General features: G+C 43.4%; 1 protein-coding gene across 1 annotated transcript in view; it reads left to right on the forward strand.

The window, feature by feature from the left end:
* LOC142314091 (fibrillin-2-like) overlaps window positions 1-25,702 on the forward strand; it is a 272,627-nt gene that overhangs the window by 54,970 nt on the left and 191,955 nt on the right. Inside the window, exons 2-3 of the mRNA XM_075352444.1 lie at window positions 4,048-4,130; window positions 10,478-10,576. Of these exons, the coding sequence (XP_075208559.1) occupies window positions 4,048-4,130; window positions 10,478-10,576 (182 nt within the window). The remainder of the gene's footprint in view (window positions 1-4,047; window positions 4,131-10,477; window positions 10,577-25,702) is intronic.

A 25,702-nucleotide genomic window follows, 5' to 3' on the forward strand; every position in this document is an offset into this window, starting at 1 on the left:
GCCCTGAGCAAAGTATACGAAAATCCTGGTGATTGGTTCCCTTTCATGCATTTTTTCAACCTGAAACAAGAAACAAGAAGCTACAAAATGAGCAGAAGCTGCAGTATCATGTTACCTTCCACTTGTGGTTTGGGTTAGAGCTGCCGTTGTTTGGATGGTGTTATCATATGTAGTTTACCTGTAGGAAAATTGGTGGTAAAGTTGAGTAGTGTCATTTCTCGTTCATAGTAGGTGGAAACCTACCTCTCGTGACCCAGATTAGCTTTCGTTGTGTCATATGTGAGGTTGGGACCTCCATTGATGTGCTCTGTCCATGAGCCTACATTAAAAGCCAGTGATTGACTTTCACCGAGGATTGCACTAGAATGCAGGAGAACTTATTCTTGATTAAATGTTTACCTGCCACACACTGCTGCCAGATATGCCAACAGATGCTACCAAATGTTAGCACTAATGCAACTAGTTTGGTCAGAACTCTGATGAGCCCTCGATGATTTATGGAGGTATATAGTGATGAAATGCATTTGAATTTTGTAGGGAATGCAGGTCGTCAAATATATCAGGCAGTGACATCTGTCTTCTATTTTGGTTAGACTCTTGGATCACTTTATCCTGGCGTTCATGACACATATGGCTATGTTCACACTGGGAGTTTTTGCAGCATTTTTTTGCTATGGATTTGCTTTGGTTTTATGAAAATCCATGCTAATAAATTGCTGCTTTTTACAGTCCCTGCAAAGTCTATGAGATTTCTGAAATCTCATGCAAACACACACAAACACGGCAGGATTTTTCCTGACGGTTTTGTGAAACACCACCAGTTTTACTGCGTTATGAAAAGAATAAACATGCCAATTCTTTTCAGCGCTTTTGCTACAGCTTTTCACCCTAGTGATGGGTATACTCGCAGATACCCTGGATCGGTGGGTCTAACTGGGTTAATAAAAACCCCGGTTAGGCCCTGAATTGAACAAGGGTATCTGACGGGGACTTAAAAATGGTGGTGGAGATAAGGGGATTGGAGCAGAGTGCTATATTTATCAAATCACCGGTGCTGCTGTATGCTCCCACGGCTCCTCCACTTCCCTGCTCATTACATATTCACTGCTGTCATCTGTGATTGGTTGCAGTCAGACGTGCCCCCAGCATCTGACTGCAACCAATCACAGGCCCAATCTGCGGGTCTATACAGAGAATGAGTGAGCCGCGCATTCAGCAGTGACATCACTCAGGCTATTTGCGGTCACAGATATCGCCAGCTGTGACCGGAAATCACCTGAGTGAAGTGACCGCTGATCGCGCGATTCATTCATTCTCTGGAGCTCACATTGGGCAGTACAGTTCTATGGCACTTGCTGTGAGCTTCAGATGTAGCAGCACTGAATTGCCGTGGGACCTCATGTAGATTACTTCAGACCTGCAGAGGTGATTATGGGGTTAATAAAGTGGTGAAAGAGGGGGCTTTTTGTATTTTATTTCCAATAAAGGATTTTTTCTGTGTTTGTGTTTATTTCTTTTCACTTATTACAGATTGGTGATGGGGGTGTCTTATAGACAGCTGCCATTATCAATCTAGGGCTTAGTCACAGCTATGAGCTGCGATTAACCCCTGATATTACCCCGATTGCTACTGCACTAGGGCAATTCAGGAAGAGCTGGGTAAAGTGATGGGATTGCCGCATCTAATGGATGCATCAATCCTGGGCGGCTGCAGGGTGATATTTTTAGGCTAGGTATCTCCAGCCTGAGAATAACAGCCCTCAGCTGTGGGCTTTATCTTGGTGGGGTATCAAATTTAGGGGGACTGCACGCTGTTTTTTTTAAATTATTTATTTATTTAAATAATTAAAAAGCAGTATGAGGTCCTTCTTATTTTGATACACAGCCAAGGTAAGCACACAGCTGTGGACTGCAGCCTGTAGCCGTAGGCTTTATCTGTGCTGGGTATCATAATATGAGGGGACCCTACCTCATTTTTTTATTTATTTTTTACTGTATTATAGACCCGCAAACTCCAGTGGGGGGGGGGAAGCAGTGAATATGCATGAGACTAATGAGTGGCAGTAGGAGGGGCCATGGGAGCAGGTACAGTGGAGCCTAGAATGTATGGGCTCCTTCCAGTTTAGTGGGTGTGACCAGCTTGGTTAGTGTGCGTGACCGGCTTGATTAGTGAGCTTGGAGATGTTTTCTCCCTTTCACCACAATCATGCTTCACCCCCCTGCCCGCCATGTGGGGCCTGTTGAATGACGCCATACCTGTAACAACTCCATACACTCTAGCACCTACTAGAGACTGGTAAGTATAGAGCGCTTGCTTTACTTTTTTTTTTTTTCTTTCTACCTTTTCTTTTTACTACTCGAGTGCCGGATCCAGTCCAGCACTCGGGTACTCTTGAACCCTTGCTGGTCTTGAAATCACAGAAAAAACGCTGTAAAAACGCCACAAAAACGCCACAAAAACCACACCAAAACCCCAGATGACTCTCAGGAGACATCCTGCCACAAGATCAGGTTTTGGTCAGGAAAAAAACGCTGCAAAAATGTCCTGTGTGAACATAGCCTAAGAAAAGTGAACAGTAGTTTTTGTTGCCTGCCTACTTCATTGTTCACTAATTATACCTTGTTGAAACAAAATGTATGCTTTAGTAATCCCACTTACATGGAAACTTTCATTTGTAGAGCTTTTTTTTCTCAAAAATATGATTTCACCCTTTGAAGGACACTGGAAAAAGAAAGAAGTATCTAGAGGCTCTAAGCACAATGGTGTTAAATTGTGAGATAACACAGTAAATCAGTACACATTAGATGGCTGTTGGCTGAATGATGGTTCACCTGTGTCACAGCTGTTAATTCCTGTGTTCTCTATTAGAGAGTTACTCCAGACAACTTTGATGGTGGCTTATCTCCAGGGAAACAAAAGGATTGGCAGTCCGAAACTGGACATGCCAGATCCTTAATTCCCCTAACAATTAAACGGGTGGTTCACCCATATTTCTTATTGTCTAGATCAATATTATATTGACAAACAATGTTTCTCTCATTCTCTCAAATACCTTTTGTTGGCAATAATGCCTGTGAGAGGCGCTATTGCGGACTGCTGTTTCCTGCTCCGTGACCCCCGGCCTCGGGGATCCAGTGACGTCACGTCAAGTTCCTGACACCGCTGCCGGCCGCAGTGTCCATGAGTGATGGGCTGTGGGCGGTGTTTCACTGCTCGTCACTGCCCATTAGCTCCCAGCTCCCTCCTCCCTCACAGCAAAGTGCTGCAAGCAGGAGACATGCTGAGCTGTGACAAGCGGTGAAACACCGCCCATAGCCTAGTGAGTCAGGAAGACTGGGGCTAGCCGCAGGAATGTGATGTGTTCGGAACTTGACATGACGTCACCGGAGCAGAGAACATCGATCTGCAATAGCGCCTCTCACAGGCACTATTGCCAACATAAGGTATTCGAGAAATCATTGTTTCTCAATATAATATCGATATATAAAAAATAAAAAATATGGGTGAACCACCCTTTTAATTGTACGGGGCTCCTATACACATTAGACCGTTGGCTGGACCCGTTAACACTTGGTTCTGCCGACATTAGTTTACTGTGTATGGTGGGCTTTTCTATGAGAAAAAAGTGATTGAGAATTGGTAACTTTATAAGATCAAGTATGTGTATTGCTGGTGCATCATCATATTTCCTGCTCTATAGACTGGCCTACATAGTCCGTTAACGGGCACTGAATTTTCCAATGCAATACCATTTAGAAGCATCATCTGTTGACTCTGGTCTCTATGAATTCATGATATTGGCGAAACTTTTTTTTTCTACCTTTGAAATAAACACTGTACAGTGAAACGATATAACATACAACTGTATTTTGTTCCTGGCATGGAAAGTTTTGTGGCAGAATACCAATACCAATCTTTTTTGTTAAGCCATATAAATATAAAGTAGAAGTGTTTTTCTTGAATCATAAAAATAGTTAGATATAATATAATACCATATCATTTTTTACCAAACTCATCTAAATTTTGTGTTTTTTAATTCTATTTAGACCAAATGTTTGTGGATCTCGGTTTCACTCATATTGTTGCCCAGGTTGGAAGACACTACCAGGAGGAAACCAATGTATTGTTCGTAAGTATGGATTTCTTTTATTCATATTATTTAAAGAGCTTGTTGCAAAGTTCATTGGGTCCCAAATCTAGTGTTCAGTCTCAGGACTATGAAATGCTAGTATTGAGGTCAGGTCTATATTTTTACACCACCTTCTTCTAAGCTTTCTAGCCTACTTTACTTACAAAAGCTATCCAGACTTTACACCCACATGTCTCTTCTTCACAAGCTGGGTGTTCTGTCCAAATTTCACAGGTTTATTCGTATTTAAATGGGAAGAAAGCACATACTTGAAGGGTGTTTTTGTAGGGTGTTTTGTATTAACTTGTGCCAGCTGATTTTAGTTTAATGATCTAGCCTAAGCGTCTGTTCTTCATCTTAGGGCAGTGAAGTCACTACTCTAAAAAGCATGGTGGTCTTCTTGTGTCTTAAGGATGCTAGAAATGTGTCTAATCTACTGTTCACGCATTAAAAGGTTGCTACAGTTGAGTCATGTAATACTGTGGCTATTAAGGTCAGCAACACTGAAGACTTCCCTTTTTCCCTCCCTTGGAGGTGTTACAAGTATGCCATATGTACTTATTTATATAGACCAAGGCCTTATATGGGATTTTTTCAGCACTGGGCCTTGGGGATGATTTCCTGTGCTTTGCTTTTGCAGGTGGTAAGATAGTTCTCTATTCACAGGAGGTTATATCAACATATGTATCCACTTTAGCGATGCATTCACTTCAAGCAGAATGATTAGAATGCAGCCTCGCCCTCAATCTGACCTGTCTATACAACTAATAGTTTGCCTACGAACAGATTCTAATACCTGAGCTATAGATGTCTGCAGCTCCTCCATACTGATCATGGGCCTCTTGGCTGCTTCTCAAAATGGTGCAGGTGTGCCATACCCCTTCCAGTTTTGGATGATGTATTAAACAGTGCTCCATGAGATGTTCAGAGCATGGGCTTTAATACTTTTTCATAACCTAACCCTGCTTTACTATTCCCCACAACTTTATCCCTGACCTGTCTGGTGTTTTCCTTAATTTTCATTATACTGATCCCTAATATTCTCACATAAACCGCTAAGGCCTTCACAGGACAGCTGTAGTTATACTGAGAGTAAATTACACACAGGTAGACTCAATTTATTATTTAGGTGATTTTTGGAGGCAATTGATCACTCACAATTTTGTTTAAGGGTATCAGACTACAAGAGGCTGAATATAAATGCAAGTCACAATTTTCAGAGTTAAATTTTTTAAATATGTAGAAAACCAGGTATCATTTCCTCTACACCTCACAAATACTTAGTACTTTGTGTTGATATATCATATAAAATCCCAATAAAATACATATGTTTGTGGGTGTAATGTGAAAAACTATGGAAAAGTTTATGGGTATATATATATATATATACTGTATATATAAAGTATATGAATTACTTTCCATATACACTCCTTAACATTGAAGTTGCAACACCTAGGAGGAAAGCTTAAGGGGGCTTTACACACAACGACGTCGCTAACGAGATGTCGTTGGGGTCACGGAATTCGTGACGCACTTCCGGCCTCGTTAGCGATGTCTTGCTTGTGACACGTACGAGCGACTGCTAATGATGCAAAATACTCACCAAATCGTTGCTTGTTGACAAGTCATCCATTTCGCAAATATCGTTGCTGATTTTGGACGCAGGTTGTCCTTAGGCAGCACCCATCGCTACGTGTGACACCCCAGGAATGGCGAACAACACCATACCTGCGTCCTCCGGCAACGAGGTGGGCATGACTTTCATGCGGCTGCTCTCCGCCCCTCCGCTTCTATTGGATGCCTGCCGTGTGACATCTCTGTGACTCTGCACGAACCGCCCCCTTAGAAAAGAGGCTGTTCGCCAGCCACAGCGACGTCGTTAGTAAGGTAAGTATGTGTGACGGGTCCTAGCGATATTGTGTGCCACAGGCAGTGATTTGCCTGTGACGCACAAACGACGGGGGTGGGTGCTTTCACAAGCGCTGCGTGTAAAGCAGCCTTTAGAGTTCTCCCTTTTCATGAGCTGATTTTGTGAGTTGCTGTCAGAATGCTCACATAGTTGGAAATTATAATAATGTATTGCCCTAATGTTCCCTTCAGAGCAAAGAAATGGTCTCAGTGACTATTTTAGTATTAATTCCTTCATACACATTAAATAACTGTTGGCCAAAGGATCGCCAGGTGAGAGTGAAGACTCTGATACATAATAAGCTGTCAGCCTATATTGGAGGGTTCAGCCGACTTATCTACTGTTTATCCAGGATTTTAGGGTCTTGCAAAACAAACCCACATGCCTCAATTATTTGGATGCTTGTGATTGTGAATCTAAAATTGAAGCTGAGAATTTGGGGTTATTTTCAGTGATGTTCTTTAAGAGAATCTATCATTAGGTTTATGCTTACCAATTTGGAGGGAACCTGTCACATGTAAAAACGCTATTAATCTACAGATATAGGGTTATTCTTCAGGTTAATTGCATTTGAAACCTGCCTGGCGCCTGCACATTGAACCCCTCTGCTGGGAGGAAATTAACTTTAATCCTTTCAGCAGCATTCAGATTTCAATCACTGGGACAGAGCCGTCACGGGCTCAGTCACTGCTCTGCGTAAGGAAAGCGGCTGCAGTAACCGCGCCACCACATTCTGAATTAGAACCACTTGTCAGTCAGTGCGGGGGATGCGGTTCCAGTCGCTCTCCATACACAGAGCTGTGACCGCCCCATGACTGAAACCCAAATACTGCCTGGAGGATTAAAGTTCATTTCCTTCTGACAGCGGAGTTCAATATACAGGTGCCAGGCAGGTTTCAAACACTAGTAACCTGCAAATGTACCTTATATCTGCAAGTTAATAGCGTTTTTACATGTGACAGGTTCCCTTTAAGAGCAGCATAAAATACGGGTAGGGACCATGATTACATGAGTGTATTACTTTCTAGGCTTCTTGTTGTAGTTTTGATAAAATCACTGTTTTATCTGCTACAGATCTGCTGGTCCCCTCAGTGATGAGTAGTGATGGGCAGACTCGGACTATAAAAGTCTAAATCCGCATGGTTTCAAAAGTATCCGGGTGCCAGTCCTGGGTCTAGAATTCCCAGGAAACTCCAGCTAGTGATCGAGGTCTGGCAAATTGGAAAATAAAAAAAATAAAGGAAAAAATAAAAATAAAGCAAGTCTCAGGCGCAGCTTTAACTACTTCCAGGCCGCTCTCTCTTTTTCCGGGGCCACTCATTGCTCATTCATATTCACTGCTCCCACTGGCAGTCTTAGCATCTGTGACTGGTTGCAGTAAGACGCACCCCCAGCTTGTGTGACAGCGTTTGACTGATTGGAATCACAGACCCTGTCTGCAGTCCTATCGTGGTATAAAAATAAAGAAATAAATTGGCATAGGGTCCCCCCCGTATTATGATACCTAGGGTAGATAAAGCATACGGCTACAGGTTGCAGCCCCCAGCCATGCGCTTAATAAAAGGAACTGCATATCTTTTTATTATTATTATTATTATTATTATTATTATTATTATTATTATTATTATTATTTAAATAAATAATTAAAAAACCCGGCATGCGATCAACCCAAATTTTGATACACAGTCATGACAAAGCCCAACAGCTGGGGCTGGTATTCTCAGACTGGGGAGACTGATGCTTATTGGGCCTAAAAATAACAGCCTACAGCCACCCATAATTGTCACATCTATTAGATGTGACAATCCCAGAACTTTACCCGGCTTTTCCTAATTGCCCTGATGCCACTAAGCCCTAGATTAATAATGGGAGGCATCTATGAGATGCCCCACATTACTAATCTGTATCTGAAAGTGAAAAGAAAGAAACACAAACACCAAAAAATGCTTTATTATTTGAAATAAAATACAAAAAACACCCACTTTCACAAATTTGTTAACCCCTAAAACACTAAGGTCTGACGTAATCCGCACAAGGTCCCACAAAGATTCCAGCTCTGCTACATCTGAAGGCACAGCAGGCAGCCATAGAACAATGACCACCCGCTATGAGCTTCAGGCAGAGACTGAGCCACAGTGATGAGCGGTGAAATCACTCTTTGCGGTGACAGCTAGAGGTTCCCATGATCCTTCAGCTGTGACCTCAGGTAACCTGATCTCAGGTGACCTCAGTAAAGTCAGTTACCTCTTGGCTCAAAACTGCAAAAGAAAAATGGTTTTCACAAAATTTTGGTACAGTTTTCTGCCAGGAGATGCAAATTTGGCATTAAAAACTGGTGAAGACATTTCAGCACTAAGTTTGCACTTCCTGGCAGAAAACAGCACTGAAACGGCATCAACGGTTTTTTTGCATTTTTGGGCCAAGAGATGCAAATATGGCAATTGAAATTTTTACACGATATTCATGCACCCAACCTTCACCTCCTGGCAAAAAAATGCATCAAAACGGCATGGGGTATGATGATGATGCTTTTTTTTGCTGGGAGGTGTAAAATGGGTGCAAAAATATGGTGTCAAAATTTCAGCACCAAATCTGCATCACTTGGAAAGAAATCAGTGGCTTTATGCCAGGAGATGCAGGTGAGTTCACTAAGTTTAATGAGGTCACCTGAGATCACAGGTAAAGGACTGTGGGAGCCTCCAGCTGAGTGACATCACCGCTGATCCCTGTGGCTGAGTCTCTGCCTGAAGCTCACAGCAGGCGATCATTGTTCTATGGCCTCGAGCTGTGCCTTCAGATGTAGCAGAGCCGGAATCGTCGTGGGCCCTTGTGTGGATTACGTCGGACCTGGATGTTTTGAATGGTAACAAATTTGTGAAAAATTATGTTTTTTGTATTTTAATTGAAATAAAAATTTTTTTGGTGTTTGTGTTTATTTCTTTTCACTTACAGATTAGCAATGGGGGACTCATAGACGCCTCCCATTATTAATCTAGGGCTTAGTGTAAGCTGTGATCTGCCATTAACACCTTATTACCCCAATTACCACCACGCAAGGCCAATCAGAAAGAGTCGGGTAAAGTTCCGGGACTGTCACATCTAATGGATGCAACAATCCTGGGTGGCTGCAGGCTGCTATTTTTAGGCTGGGGGACCTAAAAAGCATGCCTGAGAATACCAGCCCACAGCTGTCGGGCTTTATCATGGCTGGGTATCCAAATTGGGAGGGACCGCAATTTTTAAAAAAGCCGCATATGGTCCCTCTTTATTTTGATACACAGCCAAGATAAGCTGGGGTCTGCCACCTGTAGCCCTATGCTTTATTTGTGCTATCATAATACGGGGGGACCCTACGCCAATTTATTTATTTATTCTTATACCACAATAGTAACACATAGACAGGATCTGTGATCGCAAGCAGTCAGACGCTGTCACACAGGCTCGTGGCGCATCTAACTGCAACCAATCACAGACGCCAGGACAGCCGGTGAGCGAGGGAAGCGGTGAATATGGATGAGCAATAATGAGCAACACCGGAAGTAAAATGAGCGACCAGGAAGCCGTTGTGGCTGCGCTGGAGACTCGGTAAGTATAATGTGGTTGCTCTAATGCCCCCATACCTTCTACTACCTTTTTTAAGCACCTGATGATTCTGGCCCCCATAGACTTATATGGGGGACCAGTGTTTGGCCAGATATCTGGGATCAGTTTCGTGCCGGAGCCAATTTTTTGTTTAAGTCAGTCCCACTGATCCCGGATATCTATGAGTTTGCCCTTCACTAGTGGTGAGCCCTGTCTAACTCCACTTGCACCACTAATTTAAATCTTCCTGCCTATACTGCATAGTCTGAAAAATGGTGGTGTGGTGGAGGACAGGTATAGCCTGATAAAACAATATTTTCTCAAAACTATAGCAAGAAGCACAGTAAGTGAAACATCAGAGAAATCTAAGATTATGCCTCTACTTTATGTTGTTTTCCGATTTGGCTGCAAAAAAAACTAGAAACCTGGTAACAGATTTTTTTTTTATTAAATTTCAAATAATTTAAGTTCCTAAAATGAAAATCCTCAGTGCAAGTGACAACGCATATATTTATTAGCATATATTCTAAATGATAAAGCTATTACATTGCAATTGGATGGCAGGTGAGGGCACCCAATACCAGCGCAGCATACATTTTTTTTACATTACTGGCAATTCTAGATATTTGTGAAGGATTTGAGAAAACCAGGTGGCCACAAGATATTGGTATGTTTACTAAAAAAAGTTTGACCCAAGAGTGAATAGTTTGAGTTTAACAGCCAATCAAGGACCTGCAACTAAAAAGGTCCAAAACTGAATTCTTTTGTCTTCCATGTGCACCCCTGCATGAATATTAATGAAGGCAAATAACAATTGGAGCAGTGAAAAGATTAATTGTCTTCTGTTTTCATTCAGCAATCTGTCGGAACTCATGTGGAGATGGATTTTGTTCACGACCTAACATGTGTACATGCTCCAATGGACAACTTTCTCCAACTTGTGGAGCTGGTGCAGGTGAGTGTGTATGTACTGATATATTGAGAATCGTTTTATAGATATAAATGTCTAAAATGTAAAATTTGCGTGCAATTTCAACAGAGGTATAAATCAGCAAATATGTAATGCTGGCTCTGTGTATTGTAATATCATAAGTGTGTCATGAGAAATAATTCTAAGAATTAATAGAAATAATTCAAAGAATATATAAAATGTTGAATAGGCACCAATATATAGTATTAGGTGCAGTTTAAGACTATATTGAATGAAAGTGCAAATTATTCTAAGGGCTCGTTGACATGTCCATGCAATTTGGTCCGATGTCAAATCACAATGCATGGACCGGTCACGGCATCCCTGACTTGAGCTCGACAGCTTCATAGATATATATAAAGCTATCCTGCACGGGTCGGGTGAGCAATGGCCAGTCCATGCATTTTGATCTGACATCCGATCTAATTTCACAAACGTGTGAAATAGCCCTAAGGCCACATTCAGTCATCCATGTATCACGTACCAAGTACAAACCAACTTTAGGTCAGGAGACCTATGGCCAATCTGTGCATCACAGTCCATGCTTGGACCATTATAGATGTACATCTGAGTGATGCCTAAGGGGTTTGCCTGTTTCAGGATTAGTTTATGTGAAGACGCTTGACTCATCCAGAAATGTTTGAACAATCATTGTCACTGTTCAGTAAGGATGAGCGGAACCGTGGATCCCCGGGTTCACCGGACTTTAGTTAAAAGAACTGGGAATTCGAACTTTGGTTCTTTAAAATGATTGTAAAATAATTGTAGTAAGGGCTAATGGGCTGCAAAAGGAAGAAAATAAAAGGGGGGGGCACTTGCCGTGCAAACATGTGGATATGGATTAAATAAAAAGAGAAAAATGCTCCAGCCTATTTTCCGTAACCAGGTAAAACAGACAGCTGTGGACTGCAACCCTTAGTTCTCTGGTTAACCTTGGCTAGTTATCAAAAATAGAGGGGATCCCACTGTGTTTTATAATTTTTATTAAAAAACAGCATAGGGTCCTCTTATTTTTAATAACCAGCCAAGCAAAACAGACAGCTAGGGGCTGGTATTATCAGGCTGGGAAAACCCATGGTTATTGAGCCCTCCCCAGCCTAAAAATAGCAGCCTGCATCCCTAGAAGTGGAGTATCCATTAGAATGCACCAATTCTGGCACTTTACCTGGCTCTTTCCAATTATCCTGGTGCATTGGCAATTGTAGTATTTCTTGTGGGCTTGATATAAGCTGTGAATTGACACCTAGCATCAAGCCCAGGTGTTAGTAATTTGGGCTGGCTGCAATTGTTGTTTTGACAGTGTCCATACTCGTGTAAGGAGGTGGACTGGTTGCATGTAGCGTTGCTTTCCCTGAACACACCAATCACATTATTGTGATGTCATGTGAATTGTGTCCTGCATCTTTGTAAATAATGTGATAAGTGAATTTTGATGAAATGTGTAATGTACAGCAAGACTCTACAAGTGGTTACCAGACTGTAGGGTAAGAAACAGTTAAGTGTTGGCACTAGCTCAAAATGGGAGGGGTTCCCTGATAGGGAAAGGGGCGGTTTCCTTCAAGAACACATATGTCAAACTTTGGCCCTCAGACTAAATCTGGCCAGCAAGCTAATTTTATTTGAACTGCGATTCTGGGAGCCGGAACCGCTGCCCTCCTCTCCCCATGCCCGGCATCACACTTTCAACTTCATTAATACAGTAGAAAGTAATGATAGAAGTTGGAAGACGTCCGCCCCCATCATTTTGTACCTGGCGCAATAACATCACTATTTCTTGCCAGTTGTACTGAACAGTGCAGAGATTCAGATCACTTTTTCTTGAGACAGGAGCAGCAGGGGAAACAGGAGAGTTAAGAATTTATTTATATTTTAATAAAATAATAATAATACTAGATTTAGAATTATGTGAGGCTCAGAACCCTATATGGAGGAATATGTGGAGCTTATAATACGATATCGCGGACTATATTGGTCCCATAATACTATATGGAGGACTATATGGGGCACATAATACTATATGGAGGACAATGTGGGGCCCACAATATTATATGGAGGACTTTGTGGGACCCATTATTCTATATGGAGGTCTATGTGGGGACCAATTTTCTGTATGGAAGACTATGCGGGGCACATTATTCTACATGGGGATCTTTGTGGATCCCACAATTACTGTATGGAGGACTATGTGGCGTTCATTATTCTGTATGGAGGATTGTGTGGGGCACATTATTCTGTATGGAGGGCTACGTGGGGTCCATTATTTTGTATGGAGGACTATGTGGGGCCCATTACTCTGCATTCAGGACTATGTGGGGCATATCATTCTGCATGGAGGACTATGTGATTCACATTGTTCTGTATGGAGGACTATGTTGGGCATATTATTCTGTATCGAGGGTTATATGAGGGGCCCATTATGCTGTATGGAGGACTATGTGGTATACATTATTCTGTAGAAAGGACTATTTGGGACCCAGTAATCTGTATGGAGGACTATATGGGGCCCAATGTTCTATATTGAGGACTATGTGGGGCTCGCTACTAGGTTGGTCTGCGACTTTGTCCAAGTTTTTAATTTTGGCCCTCTGTGTATTTGAGTTTGACATCACTGTTCTAGAATGTGAGTTGGGACCAGTGTGTGACAGGAATGGACATATAGTCTGAAGGTCATCAAGGCAGCATGCAGTGGGTGAACTGTGGCAAGAAAAGGAGAAAGGAGATAGTGTGATCCTGAAGTATTAACCATGACAAAGTGCAGGACTACGTTAAGTCTAAAGACCAACCTTCCAATGGATTGGCCCCCAGACCAAAGGGTCCAGAGGACGAAATTCTAGCAGCAAGGCCCCAAGTAGCTTACAGCTCAAAGGTAATGGACCGAGATGGACTAGTCTGTGAACTTAGTTGACTTTTCCCAGCAGAATCTACCAAAGCATCTGACAGCTAAAGGTTTTACTCTGACCATATTGGCAAACACCTTGATCCCCACCTTTGTGAAGAGAATAGACGTGCAGCCGAGGAAGGGGAAGTGACTGTCACAGATTGGACTATGCTGCTAGGCTGAATTTTGCTGGAACTAGCAGGACCAGTAAGAACAGGAATAACCCAGATGAAATTGAAAGTGTGTCTCAATTTGCTTTGTACAACTGATATGTGCTGGAGTTAAGTGCCTAATATCTCGCATATAACGTTGATAAGGAAGGACTATTAAGTAACGTTTTATTGTTTAAACTGAACTGATCGTCTCATTGGTGGAACAAGTAGTCATCCGGTCCTGGCCAACCGAAGCCATCAGCAACATGCGGCCTGCATTGGACTATGGCCCACACTACACAAGTCCACACCCCCAGCCAGGGCCATGCTTTTCATGTTGTTGTGCCAGGGCGTCAGGAACAACACCTTGCCCACGACTAGTGCCCTGCACCACTCTACACTCTGTTATACATGGATATCTGAATGACACCTTAGAGGTTTGCCTATTTCAGAATTAGTCTATGGGTTGAATCTTGACTTATCCAGAATAAACAATCATTGTCACTGTTCAATAGCGAATATGAGACTATTCTGACACATATTAGCATAAAATAGCTTTTAAAAAGGGCTGGATAATTTAGTGGAAAAAAAATGTATAATTGGTGGAGAAAGGTTGAACTTGATGGACCTAGGTATTTTTTTGACCTATGTAACTATGTAACTATGTCTATATAGGAAGCTTTTTCTTTCATTTCAGGGAACCTCTCACCATGATAGTTATGTCCAATCTCCAGTCAACGTTATTGATCAGGGTGAACAGAGCAGATAGATATATAGTTTTGTGAAAAAAGATTCAGTATATGACCTGTGTTTCAACTCTGCTTTTTCTGGGATTTTTCGTCCTCCTAGTGACTGATAACTATTAAGGGTACTTTACACGCTGCGACATCGCTACCGATATATCGTCGGGGTCACGTCGTTAGTGACGCACATCCGGAGGCAGTAGCGACATCGCAGCGTGTGACACAAATGAGCGACAATCAAAGAGCACAAAAACGTGAAAATCGTTGCTCATTTACACGTCGTTCATTTCCTTAATATCATTGCTGCTGCCACAGGTACGATGTTGTTCATTGTTCCTGCGGCAGCACACATCGCTATGTGTGACACCGCAGGAACGATGAACATCTCCTTACCTGCGTCCACCGGCAATGAGGAAGGAAGGAGGTGGGCGGGATGTTACGTCCCGCTCATCTATGCCCCTCCGCATCTATTGGCTGGCCGCTTAGTGACGCCGCAGTGATGTCGCTATGACGCCGATCGCACCTTCCCCTTGAGGAAGGGATTGTTCGACGGTCACAGCGACGTCGCTGACAAGGTATGTGGGTGTGACGCTGCCGTAGTGATAATGTTCACTACGACAGCGATCACCACATATCGCACGTACGACGGGGGCGGGTGCTATCACGCACGACAACGCTAGCTATAGCTAGCGATGTCGTAGCGTGTAAAGCACCCTTAACTGTATGCACACATATGCAAAGATAGCTGTCAATCACAGGTAGGACTGCCAACTGGACCAAAAATCCCAGAAGGAGCAGAGGTTTAAATGATTAATACCCAAATTAAACGGAATATTTTCTCACAAAACTATATATCTATCTGCTCTGCTCCCCCTGCTCTATAGATTGGTGCCTGCAGATTGGACGGTATTTTCATGGTGAAAGGTTCCCCTTAAGTAATCTTACAGGTTTGGACAGGGACAGATTCGCTTACCAATAATAATAAGGAACAATTTTAGTAAAGAATTATAGATATCCAGCTTAATCATGGTGTAATCTAATTGTAGAAAACCATAATCATATATGTTCAAAATGATTAGTCCAAAAATTAGCATAATTAACTTTGCTAGATTCATTTACTGGTAAAATGTATCTAACATACTGAGCATACGTGAAGTCATTTAGATGAAGCAAAGTAAAGGTTTTCTTGACAAGCATTGTTTTTATGCCTTAATTCTCAAGCTTCCAGTTTCCAATTAATGATGTGATACCCAAAACATAATTCAGTCTAAGGAAAGACATTCATACTTATACATTTAATATTTAACCCCTTACGGACTGGGCAATTTTTCATTTTTGCGCTTTCGTTTTTTCCTCCTCTTATTAAAAGAGCCAAACCTTGTTGTTATTTTTCCGGCGATATAGCCGTGTGAGGGCTTGTTTTTTTGCAAGACAAATTGTACTTTTGAATGACACCATTCATTTTATCAAAGAATGTAATAAAAAGCAGAAAAAATTGCAAGTGTGGCAAAATACCAAAAAAAAGTGCAATTCTGCATTCTTTTTTTGTTTTTGTTTTTTTTTTTCATTTCAGCATTACTCTTACTGTAGAACTGACCTGGAAGTATGAATCTCCAGGTCAGTATGATTACACAGATACCAAACATGAGTAGTTTTTGTTTCATTGAAGTTGTGAAAGAAATTTGTAAAAAAAAACATTTTTTTTGCTTGTGTCGCAACGTCTGACAGCCGTATCAGTTTCAATTTTCATGATATGGAGCACTATGAGAGCTTAGCTTTTGTGCCTCAAGCTAATGTTTACATTTATATCATTTTGGGGTATATACGATGTTTTGATCTCCTGTTATTACATTTTTTTTTTCATTGCTGCTGCCGAAAAACTGACATTCTGGAGTTTTTATTTTTTCTTACTACACCGCTTACCGTTCAGATTAACTTATTGTATTTTGATAGAACAGACTTTTACAAATTAATGCAACAATATTAAATGTGTATTTTTTCTTTTTTAATTTTATATTAAAAAAAAACATTTTTTCTATTGTATTTAATCCATTACCGCCGAAGCCTGATTGAACCTCCCTGGCCAGGCCAATTTTTTCATTTCTGACCAGCGTCACTTTATGAGATAATAATTGTGAAACGCTTCTTAAATGGATCCCAGTGATTCTGAGAATGTTTTCGTGACATATTGTGCTGGGGCCACACAGGGATTACTGCAATCCCCTAGCATGACACTTGACTCACACTGGCAGTACAGCAGGAGCCGAGTGTCATGCTAGTGTCCCTGCGACTGAGGTCCGATCGTGCGAGCGGACCTCAGCTTCTGGGGGCGGGCCGGATCTGAGGAGGGGAGAGAGGGATTTATCTCCCTCCCTCCTCCGTAGCCTGCTACTGTCATTCTCACACTGCACTTGCAGTACACCATGTACTGCGAGTGCAGTGCGATTTTTCTTTTGCATTACAGTCACAGCATGCTACGATTGTTTTCTTGGTCCGATTAGGGTGAGAAAATAATCACTTATGGGTGCTGACACACATGCTAATATTGGTCCGAGTGGAATGCGATTTTTTATCGCATTCCACTCACACCGATTTTCATGCCGTGTGGCTTAGGCCTTACTGTAGATAGATTTTTTTTTCAGTTATTTGTAAAAATATTGGAATTTAGGCGAAAATTTAGCAATTTTTTTATGCCCTTAAACAAGGGAGTTATGTCACACAAAATAGTTAGTAAGTAACATTTCTCACATGAATACTTTATATCAGCACCATTTTTTGAAAACATTGTTTTTGTTAGGAAAGTAGAAGGGTTAAAAGTTTATCAACAGTTTCTCATTTTTGCAACAAAATTTACAAAACCATTTTTTAGGAAGCACATCACATTTGAAGTGACTTTGACAGGACAAGGTGACAGAAAATACCCAAAAGTGACACCATTCTAAAAACTGCAGCCCTCAAACTGCTCAAAACAACATCCAAGAAGTTTATTAACCCTTTAGGTTCTTCACAGAAACTAAAGCAATGTGAAAGAAAAATATGAAAATTTTTACTTTTTTCCACAAAAATGTTATTTTAGCTCCACATTTTGCATTTTCACAAGGCTAACAAGAGAAAATGCATCATACAGTTTGTTGTGAAATTTCTCCTAAGTATGCCGATACTCCATGTGTGTTGGAAATCTACTGTTGGGCGCACAGTAGGGCTCAGAAGGGAAGGAGCGCCATTTGACTTTTTTAGGCATAATTTTCTGGAATAGATAGAGGACACCATGTCGCATTTGGAGAGCCCCTGATGTGGCTATACAGTGGAACTCCACTACTAGTGACCCCATTTTGGAAACTAGACCCCTCAAGGAATTTATCTAGATGTTTGGTGAGCACCTATAACCTCCAAATGCTTCACAGAATTTTATAACGTTGAGCAATGAAAATAAAAAAATATATTTTTCCCACAAAAATGTTGCTTTTGTTTCCTTTTCACTAGGTTAACAGGAGATAATGCATCATACAATTTGTTGTGCAATTTCTCCCAAGTTCGCAAATATTCAGTGCAAGGTGAAGAAGGGATGGCTTGCCATATTTAAGTTCAGATTTATTTGTAATGGTTTATATGTGCCATGTCCCATTGGCCCCTGAGGTTCCTAAACAATGGAAACCCCCAGAAGTAACCCCATTTTAGAAACTAGGCCCCTCAAGGAATTTACCTAGATGTTTAGTGAGCACCTTGAACCCCCAGGTGCTTCACAGAAATTTTATAACGTTAAGCCGTGAAAATGAAAAAATATATTTTTAACCACAAAATATTGCTTTAACCTCAAATCTTTCATTTTTACTAGCGTAACAGGAGATAATGGACCATGTAATTTGTTGTATAGTTTATCCTGAGTACACAAATACTACATACATGGTCAAAAACTACTTTTGAGGCACAATACAAAAGTGAAGAGGGGAAGGAGCACCATATTTGAGTTCAGATTTAGTTGGAATGGTTTAAGGGTGCCATATCACATTGGCAGAGACCGTTTTATTCTTCAGGTCAGTATAATTACAGGGATACCAAATTTATATATATTTTTTATGTTTTGCCGCTTTTACACCATAAAAACAATTTTATTGAAAAAAAACGTTTTTGCATTGCTGTATTCTGAGAGCTATAACTTTTTTATTTTTTGCTGACAAAGCTGTATGGTGGCTTGTTTTTTGTGGGACAATATGATGTTTTCAGTTGTACCATTTTTATTTACATATGACTTTTGATTGTGTTTTATTCTATTTTTTTCAGCAAGAGATATGATAGAAAGAGAGTTTTTGTAGTTTTATTTTTGTTTTTTAGAGTGTTTACTTAAGGGGTTAACTAGTGTGACAGTTTTATAGATCGTGTTATTATGGACACGGAGATATCAAATATATGTCCTTTTTTTTTACATAAATATATTTTATATATTAATTTTTTTATTATTTATGTAATGATTTTTTTAAAGTTATTTATTCAATTTTTTATTTAACTTTTTTAACCTTTTTACTTGGTCCCTATGTAGGACATTACCTTTTACTACTCTGATCGCAGGTATACTGTATTGTGATGCATGATCATTGCAATATAGTATAGGAGACATGGCAGCACTGACAGAAGCATCTGGGATCATGCTCCTGACAAGATCCCAGAGGCTTTCTGTACCCTGATGATGTGGAGGCTGTCATGACAACGTTGGGTCACCACAGCAATCATTGGGCCCTCACAACCACATTATGGAGACACCGATCGTAGGGGAGAAGGACAGAGAGCATGTTCTCTCTCCCAGATCCCTAAATACTGTGATCGATATTGATTGCGGCATTTAGGGGAGTAAACAGCAAGTGACAGCATGGGCACCATCCCTGGCTGTGAAAACCTGTGCCCATGCAATCGTCAGGACATACCCTATACGTCCTTGGTGATTGCAGGACATACGGGGTACATCCAATGTTGGGAAGGGGTTAAAGGGAGCCTGACAGCTGATACATGCTGCACAAACCATGGATGGTATGTATTAACCATTGGCTGTATTATCTCAACCAGGTATATTTGACTCTGTAATGCTGCTACATTTTAGAGTAAAATATACTTGCAATAGACAACAGGGACTGAGCCGCACTGTGCACTATTCGTGCAGGCGGTCCTCCGGCAGCTTCTATCCGCCCGCCGACAGTGACTGTGACATGTCTCTTCCTACATGTGCGCAATACGACAGCATTACAGAGTCAAACAGACCTGGCTGGGATAATACACCCACGGTTTGTGCAGCATGTATCAGCCGTCATGTTCCCTTTAAGGAGACATTAAAGGCTCACTAAATGTGAACCTATGTTTTGCTTTTATTAGGCTATTTTCCCATTAAAACATTTTTTCAGCTTTCAACTTCCAGCAAAAAATGGATCAACGTGAAACATGAAACTACTCTGATATATATTCTGCTTTAAAATGAATATTTTTGTAAATATCATTGCCGAATGCTGCAAAAGTTTATTTTCAGATATTTTCTTCCCCTGAGAACCAACTACTTTTTTTACAGTATCTCAAGTCTTTAAATTAAATCTTGTTTATTGAACCATGATTTTAGTCTCGGAGTCTCAGCCCAATCTCCAGGTTTCACTAATTAAATTAATGTTTCTTTTGGCATTGGGCAATAGAAGCCTCCAGGAAACAGAAAGCGTGCCTTTAGGCAGAATTCAGAGAAAACGCTCCCCCATGTACTATCAGGAATGCTAGAAAGCAGAGCAGGAGGGATTTAGCTAATTTGTATTTCTTGGATATCGGTAGAAAATCACTAACTTCTTAGCCTGAAAGAACTTTCTCAACATACAGACAGAATAGTAAGCCCTTTTTTCGTGAAATGTGTTTTTTCTCTCAATCTAAGTGGAAACTAGGAATAAATCGACTAGACTGGACAATATAGAAACCAGAGGCAAAGCTAAGGGTTCAGCTCAGGTGGGGGAAGGGGTGGTGGTGGTGGGGGAAGGGGTCAAAACATCTGAGTGGGCCCATGACCAGGTAACCTTTTGTACAACTATGGTGGCACAGACTAATGTTAGGTATAGGGGAACATTAGCAGTTGTCCGTGTTGGTACTGAAAATCGCTATACAAAGATTAACACTGATATTACTGCCATACGATGACCGTATAGTGGTAGCAACCAGTCCTGCAGAACATGTAAGAGATTAGAGTACAGTTATGGATGGTGACTTACAGCTGACATTCTTGACTTAGGAACGTCTGACTGGTGGCCCTATCTTGCCGTACTGACCCAAACCAGTTATCCACCTACTACCGCTTTTCAACCCAAAATAAAACACAGACTGCGTGACATTGGATGTAAAAGGCCACAGCAGCCTCGTTTATTATCACCAAAATAATCAATAACATTTTATTCATAAATATAGTAATAACTCCATAAAACATAACCACCAACAAAGGAGGGGGGGTAAGTGAAGAGTCCTGTTGTACATGATTGCAACACCAGCTTCACCATGTGCCCTCAGCCGCACTACACCGGCTCGAGGACACCCAGCCGATTGTTGCTCCACCATGTGCCCTCAGCCGCACCACACCGGCTCGAAGACACCCAGCATATTAACATGCCCTGCTGTGACCCAGCACAGCAGGGTCCCACGTTAACATGTCCCGCTGTGACCGAGCACAGCAGGGACCCACCAACCATACCATTGCACCACCAAGGGTAACCCGTTCCTGCACTGGGTTCCCCCCCGCTCTTTGTGCAATCCAGCGACTTCAAATACCCCCCTCCTTTACGCCGACTGCTGCGACAAGGTCAATCCTCTTCGTCTCTCCATGTCGATCTCCAGAAATCTTCCAAAGGGGCGGGTGGGCGGGACAATTCCGGACGTCTTCAGGTAGTGAATGAACCTCCCACCTCATACTACAGCCCTATATATACTATCCTACAACTAACAACCCCTTGGCCAATTACATGGCCCCACCGCACTTATAACTCCACCTCCCACTTTTCCCGCACAAAACTGCCCTACACCTTAACCCCTTGCTAACCCTCAGGCCTAGCATCCCTCCTCAGTCATGTTGCCCTCCCTTGAGCCCCTTCAGGGCAGGCGTCCGGGCTTTTCTTGACTTAGGAACGTCTGACTGGTGGCCCTATCTTGCCGTACTGACCCAAACCAGTTATCCACCTACTACCGCTTTTCAACCCAAAATAAAACACAGACTGCGTGACATTGGATGTAAAAGGCCACAGCAGCCTCGTTTATTATCACCAAAATAATCAATAACATTTTATTCATAAATATAGTAATAACTCCATAAAACATAACCACCAACAAAGGAGGGGGGGTAAGTGAAGAGTCCTGTTGTACATGATTGCAACACCAGCTTCACCATGTGCCCTCAGCCGCACTACACCGGCTCGAGGACACCCAGCCGATTGTTGCTCCACCATGTGCCCTCAGCCGCACCACACCGGCTCGAAGACACCCAGCATATTAACATGCCCTGCTGTGACCCAGCACAGCAGGGTCCCACGTTAACATGTCCCGCTGTGACCGAGCACAGCAGGGACCCACCAACCATACCATTGCACCACCAAGGGTAACCCGTTCCTGCACTGGGTTCCCCCCCGCTCTTTGTGCAATCCAGCGACTTCAAATACCCCCCTCCTTTACGCCACAGCGAGCACGTATGACACCTTGTACGTGCGAGTCCCACCACCAAAGACCAACCAGGGCCGTGACCACGGCTCCATTAACCAATGCCTTAATTCCAATACCAATGGAACTAAACCGAACACCATTAGACCGCCCAATTCACCAGAGACTGAAACTCCCCTGCCCCGAACCATCTTTGCAAAAGAACCGACCAAATATGTACCTGTACCCAGTTGGCACCCAGGGTCCGATCCTTCACCCAGCCTGCGCGACCAGTCACCAGCGAGCAGCCTGAGTCGCCGACCCGACCCCGAAAGAATGGGACGCGCACTCAGCCTCGTTGAGACAGCAACACTGCAGGCACCTCAAAAAGCACCCCAACTAATAATTCAACCAAGCCAACCTGCCTAATGATAACAAAGAGCACACGCCATGTTTCCTAGCTCGCCGGCATTTCCCTGACAACATGCCATGGCGACAAACCCGGCAAGCCTCCAAACAAGTGATCCATTGCAACCGAACACACGAGCACAAACACCTTGGCGGCATACAAGAGGCCTAAAGCCGGCACGCCTGAGGAACGGAACAAGACCAGGGACCTCCCAACGCCCAAGTCACTGCCACACAAGTGCCTTGTCAAGTCATCCGGGGGTCCCTCCTCCCAAATTAGTAACACCAGTCCTAATATAGCTCACTATATGACCATAACCAAACCAATCCACTAATGATCATGGCCACCCTGGCAACATCAAAAACAAACCACTCAACAATCCTAGGTCTGAAAAGACCCCCATACTGTTGCCATTCGCCAAACCTAAGATAAAGGAAGCAAACCCCCCACTGCCATGCCCTGCTCGACCGCACGTACAACGTGTAGGTCTGGCGTACCTCCGCGGCCAACCGCATAATCACAACCAATCGTATCCCTTACGGGAAGCCTGGAACAAGTAGCCACCGCCACTGCCCCTTTTACCAAACGAACACGAAGTCTTTTCAATACCGCCACTAAAACGCCTACCTACCTGGGAATGCTCCCAAACCGCAGGAAGACAATAAGGCTCATCCCAAAGTACCCAAAGCATGTGAACCACAACCATGGAAGACCGTTAGCGCATTTCAGAACCACAAAGAAGCACACGCCACCCTTATCAAATAAATGTGACACAAAAATCCTCACTATGACCACCCCGGTAAAAGGCCCGTTAAATACATGCCCACCACATGAAGGCGACCAACACCCAACCCGGGATACCAAAAGGGTCTAAAGGCCCACCCTGCTATTCAAGAACTGGGGACACCGTTAACCACACTTTAGCCTGACCCTGCATATCCCAGTACCCGGCACCAACACAACTAAGCCTTAGACTACCATAACCAACGCCAGGCCCTATTCGTGCCACAAGCCTTAGTTGCTAACCGCAATCACATTACGGCAACCAAACAAAATACTTGTCCATCGCCAGAACTGAAAACGCCCTCCGGGGGGAGCCCCCAGCAAATTATCCACTGAGTGCGCCAAAATGGCGCCCGACCCACCGCCGACTTCAAAAACCCTAAACCCCAAGCAACAAGCCTTCAATCCCGGGATCTTTTGTGTCATAACCTGCCGCGACCCCGCCAACTGACGCATGAAGCCCTAGTCCCTGCTTGCTTAACCAAACCACAATAACCACTCCAATACCGTTTAGCGGCTATACAATGTGGGCTCCTGACATCCAGCACAGAAAACCACTGCCTCAAACCCACCGGCACCCAAACTGAATCACAATTATGTGGCGACTGCCCTTGAATGAAAATGGTCCCCCTAAAGCAATACAAAACGTCACTCCTACGGGCGCCAGATACCCGCCCAGTGAACCGTCGGAAATGGCCACCTACAAATCAGGCCTCCCAACCGATAAGTAAAACCCACCACACCACCAGTAATCCCAGACGCACTGATCAACCCGCAAAATCCCCCTAACATTCGTCACCCATACTTCGCGCACCCCGACCCCAATCTGCCGGGGCTGCGCGATGGGAAACAAATCCAACCGGGCAAAATATGCCTGACCACAAGTTTAGCCTAGTCCAGCCCAAACCTGGGCATCGAGATCAGCAAGTAGCCTGAAGCCCCAGCCCGTAGTAATCATAAACCTAAATCTCACGTAAGAAACCTCTTGCAGCCACGGTGCCTGTGTATTCCAAGGATGGAAACAAAACAAAACCCTATCAAATCCACCACCTGATACCCTGGTAAACGACAGGTAGAATCACCGTACTTGCCCGCGTACCAGCCAGTGAGAAGGTCTCTCCCACGCAGACCCAGAAAGTGCATCTGATAACCGTCCCCAGAAGCAACGGCGAATATGCCGTCAAATGCAGTTAGGCCACCAAGCACCTTACTCGCGCTTATAACACGGGCCCCCCGACAAGCAGCCCACTATCCACCAAAAGCCAATTAGCAACCGTCAACATTTTCGCCAAGGAACTGGCAATATAAAAACCAAACACCCCACTGTGTCTACAAACACCTCAACCAAGGAGCACCCTGGCCCCTGGACCCAAATAAATCACGGGCCCCTTACTGATACCACCCATCTTCCACCAGCCCGAACCCAGACAATAACCAGAACCAATGGGGTGGTAAACCTACAACCAAAACCCTGTACTCGATACTTATGTGCCCCAACCAACCCCCCGGTGGGCACTTAACAGTAGCGGCAACCAGCAAAACATGGCCGAGAATATCCAGTTCAGCCATGGAAGGTCCCTACTACCCCTTATACCACCCACAGCTCCAATAATCTGCCATAGACACAGGCAACGACTCCCCGGACATGGCCTCCTGCACTAAATAAGCTCAAATACAACATGCAAGTAGATAATGCCTAAACCAGTAGCATTCCTGCGTAGGAACAACCCCAGTGAACAATGAAGAGATCTGCTGCCTCAGCGAAAGAGGGGGAAACCAAGGGCATGTCGGCAGACAATACACCAGACAACACACCCCCTTTCCATCGACTGATGACAAGCAACCTCCCTGTACCCACCATCACCACCAATCAACAACCAACAAAACCCCGCACAAACACTCAGCCCCTGTTCTGAGACACCTAACCAAAATGGATACCCACAGCCACACTCTCAGGGAACAACACCACGGTCCTTAATGATCCAATCGTGAGTGCAGACCCATCCGCCAAAAGGCCCCCCCCAACACCTGCTACTGGACCATGAAACCCCCAGAGGTGCGGCTAATCATCGCGACCCCACAAACCACCCTGAACCTCACCATAGTACCGCCTCATAACCGTCCACCCTGTACCAATCACGTCCGTTATTAAAACCCCGCAACGCCCAGAAACATACGACTTAACACCAGCCAACAACCAGAAGTATTTAAAACCCCCACCACCAACAAATGGCCAAAACCTAAATAAGAGGTGCAAGTGAACCTTAAGCTTACCAGGCTGACTCCGGGGTAGCCCCCGGAACAGCCGTCACGTGTCCTCCGCGTCGAGCACCGTTGGTATCCTCCCCGACCGACGCAGGCTGTCCTCCTCCTGGGCAGAAAACAGGCGACTGGGACCTCGCCAGCAACAGCCAGCGAGATGAACCTGCTGCCCAACCCGGGGGACGCCTCAGGAGATGGTCACTGACCCAGAGCCGTAAACGGGGGGGGGGCTCCGGCCGCGCATACGTA

This window comes from Anomaloglossus baeobatrachus, chromosome 1 (assembly GCF_048569485.1).
Source record: "Anomaloglossus baeobatrachus isolate aAnoBae1 chromosome 1, aAnoBae1.hap1, whole genome shotgun sequence".
Taxonomy (NCBI): Eukaryota; Metazoa; Chordata; class Amphibia; order Anura; family Aromobatidae; genus Anomaloglossus; species Anomaloglossus baeobatrachus.